General features: G+C 34.5%; 2 protein-coding genes across 3 annotated transcripts; both read left to right on the top strand.

Moving 5' to 3' along the window:
- Window positions 1-529: 529 nt before the first annotated feature.
- LOC130944424 (phosphoribosylaminoimidazole-succinocarboxamide synthase, chloroplastic-like) lies at window positions 530-4,409 on the top strand. Of its 2 annotated transcripts, XM_057872747.1 has the most exons (13): window positions 530-674; window positions 786-1,105; window positions 1,280-1,381; window positions 1,478-1,607; window positions 1,971-2,063; window positions 2,151-2,239; window positions 2,603-2,683; window positions 3,010-3,099; window positions 3,193-3,282; window positions 3,455-3,505; window positions 3,587-3,633; window positions 3,908-3,965; window positions 4,049-4,409. In XM_057872747.1, the coding sequence occupies exons 2-13, from the start codon at window positions 791-793 to the stop codon at window positions 4,106-4,108; spliced, it is 1,206 nt and encodes a 401-aa protein (XP_057728730.1). In that variant the 5' UTR covers window positions 530-674; window positions 786-790; the 3' UTR covers window positions 4,109-4,409. The 2 variants fall into 2 exon arrangements, with proteins under 2 accessions (XP_057728730.1, XP_057728729.1); XM_057872746.1 differs by lacking the exon at window positions 530-674 and having other exon boundaries at window positions 695-1,105.
- Window positions 4,410-4,629: 220 nt separating this feature from the next.
- Window positions 4,630-6,037, top strand: LOC130944426 (glutathione transferase GST 23-like). Its single transcript, XM_057872748.1, has 2 exons — window positions 4,630-5,191; window positions 5,416-6,037. Exons 1-2 carry the CDS (start codon window positions 4,877-4,879, stop codon window positions 5,752-5,754), a joined length of 654 nt encoding a protein of 217 aa, XP_057728731.1. The 5' UTR covers window positions 4,630-4,876; the 3' UTR covers window positions 5,755-6,037.
- Window positions 6,038-6,241: the final 204 nt, after the last annotated feature.

Genomic DNA, 6,241 nt, shown 5'->3' with positions numbered 1-6,241 from the left:
TTATTATCATCTCTAAAAAATACATATATACATTGGAATAAGTCCTATCTAACAAAAGATTTTTAATTATAAATTAAAAAAATAATTATATAATATGACGAACTCACTTAAATACAAAAAAATCGTATTTGAAGAATTAAAGTTCAAAAATTATGTTTGGTGGAATAATAATTTTTTTTATTTTATAATTGAAAAAATCCCCCCAAACGCCGTGGTTTTAAATTTTTGTGTGAATACCCATCCGACTCCAGACAATTATCTTAAAAAGATAACGAGGTCTTTAAGAAAAAAAATATCCAATCCGATTTCTGATATTTTATTTTGTAACTGATTAACTTCTGTGCCAAAAAAAATAATCTGAATTTTTTTAACACAGCACAAAAATCTCGTTGTCTTTTCGAAATAATTGTCAGAATTGAATTAGATTTTTTTTTGTTAAGAATCTTATTGTCTTTTGAGATAACTGTGAAGATCTATTTTGGGTTTAAAAAAAAAAAAAACAGATTCAGAAATCAAAATCCCCTCTTCCATTCCCCTTTGGCCCTTTCTCCCTCTGAAAACATGGAAAGATTAAAGAACTCAAAAACCCAACGCTAAACCCTCTTCGAGCTCTCTCGCTCTCTCTGTCCGAGCTCAAATCCGTCGCCGCCACTTCCCTTCCTCCCTCCCCGCCGGTAAGCACTGCTTCTTCAATATATTTTTGCTTGTTTTGTAATAATACTGATTTTGAGTTGCTGAGATAATGGCACTGAATTACTTATTTTGTGAATTTTGCGTATTGTGAGTTGCGATGAGTGAATCCATGTCTATGGCTGCTGCGTTAAACCCTCCCAAAACCCCCTTCAAAATCAACCTCACACCCGCTCTTCCGCCTCCCCCAACCTCCTCCGCACTCACTTTCAAACCAAACAACAACTTCCCCACACTCTGCGCTGCCGCACAACCACAACAACAAGAACACGCCGCTCTGCTTGACACTCTACTTAACAGCACACGCAAGAACCAAGTGCTCCACTCCATCAGAACCACCTCCCCCTTCAACTGCCTCTCCGAAACAAATCTTCACCATACAGTTCCCGCCCTCACCTCCAAAACCAGGGGAAAGGTGCATATTTCCCTCCTTAATCCCTCTCCAATTTATCTACTCATTATTACAAATGAATGGAAGTCGAGATTTTTGGTAAAATTGCAATAGTAATATAAAAGCAGAAAACATTGTATTAAAAAAAAATCATCTGAAAATTTGTTGAATTTGGTTAATTGTGGTTTTATGGCACAGGTTAGAGACATATATGATAGTGGAGAGTACCTTGTTCTGGTTACTACTGATCGCCAGAGTGCATTTGATAGAGTCCTTGCTTCAATTCCCTTCAAGGGACAGGTTTTGTGTTCTTATTCTCTATCCTTGTTCTCTGTATGAACAGTTTACTTGGTTGATCATGGATCACACTCAAATGTTCTTTATTCCCATTTGCAGGTGCTTAACCAGACAAGCTTGTGGTGGTTTGAGAGAACCCAGCATATAACTGCTAATGCCGTTGTGTCCGCTCCTGATCCTAATGTTACCATAGCAAAGAAATGTTCTGTTTTCCCTGTTGAGTTCGTTGGTGAGTGTTTTGTTAATTGGTATTTTGGATTGGTGCTTGCATACACATTCTATCAAATGATTTCAATGGCTATGAATTGGTATATATGTTTGGTATAGGTTGTAGAGGAGTTAGTTTGCTGGAAATGATAGCTTGAAAAGTACGATAGAAATAGAATATATTTCCCCGGAGCAACTGGGTTAGAAGTAAACATTGCAGTTATCATTAAGTGCTCTAAGTTTATTCATGCTACCCAAACTTCAACATGCTATGCTCATTCTTTATTCATGTTGTTGTCAATATTATCAAAATATTTTCTTTACAAAAGCGGAGATGAGGATTCTAGAAACTGTTTGTTGACACCTTATTACTGCTGGTTTGTAGCTAGAGGGTTTGTGACCGGAAGTACTGATACTTCATTATGGACAGTCTACAATAAAGGCATCCGGAACTATTGTGGCAATGCCCTCCCGGATGGTGAGGTCCCTATCTTTTTTGTTTTGCATTCTTACAATTATTTGTCTCTTTATTTAATAGGCTATAGTGTTATTTAACACATAACAGGTTTGGTAAAAAACCAAAAGCTGGCTGAAAATATACTCACACCTACAACCAAAGCTGCAGATCATGATGTTCCTGTTACTCCAGATGAGGTATTATTCCTTGTACTCTCATCTGCATCTATCTTTTCAATACAATTGAAGTTACAGTGAAAGACTAGTTTTAGAGACCAAAGGAATGACTAGGCAGATCAAATAATGTTGCAGGAATAAGAAACAATAGGCAGATCTATATTATTATGCTGTTTTTTCCTTTTTTTTTAAAAAAGGCAGCGTCAATGTTTTTCTTCAGGTGGATAATATTATTTTCTTAAGAGCCTAGTTCATATCATACAGTACAGTTGCTTCTTGATACTAGTGAGGTTATGATTAATGATGGATAATGTTTTTACTATTTTTAATAGTTTTCTTTTATCTAACCTTCTCAATTCTTTTTATAATCCATTTCCCTTGCAGATTATAGAAAGGGGATTAATGACAAGAGCTGATTATGAGGAAGTCAGCAGAAAAGCTTTAAGTCTGTTTGAATACGGTCAGGTAATTAAGCATTTTATCATGTCATTTGTAAAATTTGTGAAATGAAAAAAGTAATGGCATGCCTTCTTAATGTATTTGTTATTTGGATTATAGAGATGAATAGATGGTGTAGACTTATTTTTCAGAATTGTCGGTCTTTTGCACTGGATCACTTCTAGTTCAATGAAAATCTCTAACTTGTCCATGTATTTTTTTCAATAATGTCTTACTGGAACAAAAGTATAAATACCATTTCTCTGTGATGTATGGGAAGCTTATCTTTATTATTGCTGTGATGCAATTTGACTTTTGACATTGGCTTGCTTTGATGAAATTTGAATTTCCAGCGTGTGGCTTCAGAACATGGCCTTATATTGGTTGACACAAAGTATGAATTTGGGAAGGCAGAGGACGGTTCAATTATGTTGATTGATGAGGTTCAGTGGAATCCCTGATGTTTATTAGATTCTGAAATGCATTCCACAAAATTTATGAATAAAGAATAAAGTTTCGTTTTTTGAAAATTGCAGGTGCACACTCCTGATTCAAGTAGATATTGGATTGCCAATTCTTATCTTGAGCGCTTTCAAAATGGTTTGGAGCCTGAAAATGTTGATAAGGTGCTCTATATGTATCAGTAACTTTATTTCCTATGTAGAGTACATTATATTTTATTTTTTGCTTAAAGGTTTAGGGATATGTTAGCTTATTCTGAATTACTAGTCTTTGTTCTCTTCATTCATAAAATATGGACAATTAAGTAATCTGTTGATCTTTAAAATAAATTTTTAGGAGTTCTTGAGGCTGTGGTTCAAAAATCACTGCAACCCTTATGAAGATGAGGTATTTTTTATTTTATACTTGTAATTAACTAGATTGTATACTTTAATAAGGTATCAAATCACACTAATGAATCTTGTTCAGGTTCTTCCTGAAGCTCCTGAAGATCTTGTTTGCGAATTGTCTTGGCGGTATTTCTCTAAAACTTCCTCTTTTTTCCACTTGATATGTGTTTCTTTGTGATAAATACACAAATAAATTGCCTATAGAATTATGTGTTTCTTGGTTTTCGGAATCAGAATTGCTTGAATTGATCATTCAATTTTTACACAAAGATGCTTCAACCATGCTTTTGGTTGCATGGCACGACTGTCATGTCTAATCCTCATTCAAATAGATCTACCTGCTGCTTTATTTCTCCAAACCAACGTGTAATCTTGTCTTTATACTAATTCTGTTGGACAGATACATTTTCTTGTATGAGACTATAACAAAATCAAAATTTGAGGTGCTGTCGTCTGAGGTAATCCATATGTTTCAACATTTCGTTTTGGCTATCTATTATCTGATAAAGTCATAGGTATATAACTCCATTTCCTTTTGCAGGAGCCAATACATGAGCGAATATCACGAAATGTTGCATCTGCACTGGCATCTTTGAAGTAGCCTGGGAATCTCAGGGGACTTCTTCAGTTCTGTATTCTATAGACCCCTTTCTGAGAATATATTTTAAAACTTACAAGTAGCAGAAAATTCTACCAACAAGTGTTTTTTTAAATAAAAGAAATTATATAAGTAAAGCTTAAAACCAAAAGACAGATGAACATTTAACTCTCATAGAAATCATGCTTGGTCCTTGCCAATTGCGCCATGTATTTAACTTGTATACTTGTCAACCAAACCAATGTCTTTGGCACACATTGTTACTCAATAATGAATGATGAATATTTCATTAACTTATGTCACATATTGCCTGGATCTTTCTTTCTTCTTATACTCTCTCTTTTCACATGAAGTCTCAGGGAATATTGCTCTGCTTCTTTGCTTGGTAATATGACTATGATCAATCATCTTTGTAGTTTAGGGAATTTTTTCATCTTAATTTTTTGGATATCAAAGCCATCCTTCTTTTTCGGGTATTGGTATCAAAGCCATCTTTATCCAATTAGATTGTGTTTAACCAGTTTGATCTTTGCCTTATGGTCCCATCATGGCGTCAGGCATGACCTTAGAGTAACCATTTTTCTTCTCGGTCGTGAAAGTCAACACGCTAACTTGGACAGTTGGAAATACTACGTGTACCATTATATGCCTAATCATTTTAAATTTAAAATGATATAAATACATAATTTCTCACAAATATGAAGACATTTGGTTGGAAGAGAGATACTAGTTTTCCTTTTGGATTAACAAATTAATTGAGAAGACAAAAAGATGGAAGGAGATTCAGTGAAGTTACTGGGATTTTGGGGTAGTCCAGCTGTTCTAAGAGTGAAGTGGGCACTAGCAGTTAAAGGAATAGAGTGCCAATATGTGGAAGAAGATCTCAGCAACAAGAGTGACATGCTCCTTAAATACAACCCTGTCTACAAAAAGGTACCTGTTCTTGTGCACCAGGGTAAGCCCCTTGCTGAATCACTGCTCATTCTTGAGTATATTGATGAGACTTGGAAGCAAAACCCTCTTCTTCCACATTCTCCTTATGAAAGGGCCCAAGCAAGATTCTGGTCTAAATTCGTTGATGACAAGGTAAGAGAGTTGCAGCACCATATTTAGTATCAATCATTTATAAAACTCAGAAAAATGGTCTTAGAGTTGCAGCACCATATTTGTGTATAAATATATATATTATTTAACTTATTTTCAGTATATATTTGTATCGTCATATGTATTATATGCAAGTTGTTGATTTAGTGGCTATTTTTTGTGTACACGAGTTAATTTAATTGTGTCACTCTTAACTCTTCACACAGTGTATGCCAACGGTTGTGGCAGCGTTTTCCAAGGTAGGAGAAGAGCAACAGAAGGCAGCAGAAGAAGCTCGAGAGAATCTGAAGAGGCTTGAGGTTGGACTTGAGGGAAAACAGTTCTTTGGAGGTGATAATATTGGCTTTGCGGACATTGCTATTGGGTGGCTTCCATACTGGATTGAAATAGCGGAGGAAGTTGTGGCCATCAACCTTATTGATGCAGAGTCAATGCCTAAGCTTAACTCATGGTTCCATGCTTTTATTGACATTCCAATTATCAAAGAACTCTTGCCTCCTCGTCATAAATTGCTCCATCACACCAAGACATTCCTTCAAGCGTAGAATTAAAGCTAGAACAACTAAGAATTAAAGAAGAATGTAATAATAAAAAAAAAAAAAAGAAAATTAAAGAAGAGAGATGATTGTGATTGTATTGAAATTGAGAAGAATGTTAGATCTATTTGAGTATAACGAAGAAGAACAATTCTCTTTAATTCAAGTTAGAGTAAAAATTTCCCATAAATTACTAAGATTCACTCAATTTTACTATATTTTCTTCCTATTACAATAGATTGTGTTTGTTTGTTGAGACATGAACACTAATTGTTAGATAAGGTGATACATATCCACCATTTGTTTGTTGAGACACAGATTTAGATAAACATGATATTACACAAATACATACAAAATACATGTATATAGTATTCTTTCTTAAAGCTGAGATACAGAAAAACAATGTATAGGACACAAAATTTGACATTTCTATCCCTAATTATTTTTGAAATTATTAATATATAAGGCACAATGTATAAGACAGAAAGGATAAAAT

This window comes from Arachis stenosperma, chromosome 8 (assembly GCF_014773155.1).
Source record: "Arachis stenosperma cultivar V10309 chromosome 8, arast.V10309.gnm1.PFL2, whole genome shotgun sequence".
NCBI lineage: Eukaryota > Viridiplantae > Streptophyta > Magnoliopsida > Fabales > Fabaceae > Arachis > Arachis stenosperma.
This window is presented reverse-complemented; position numbering and strand designations above follow the sequence as displayed.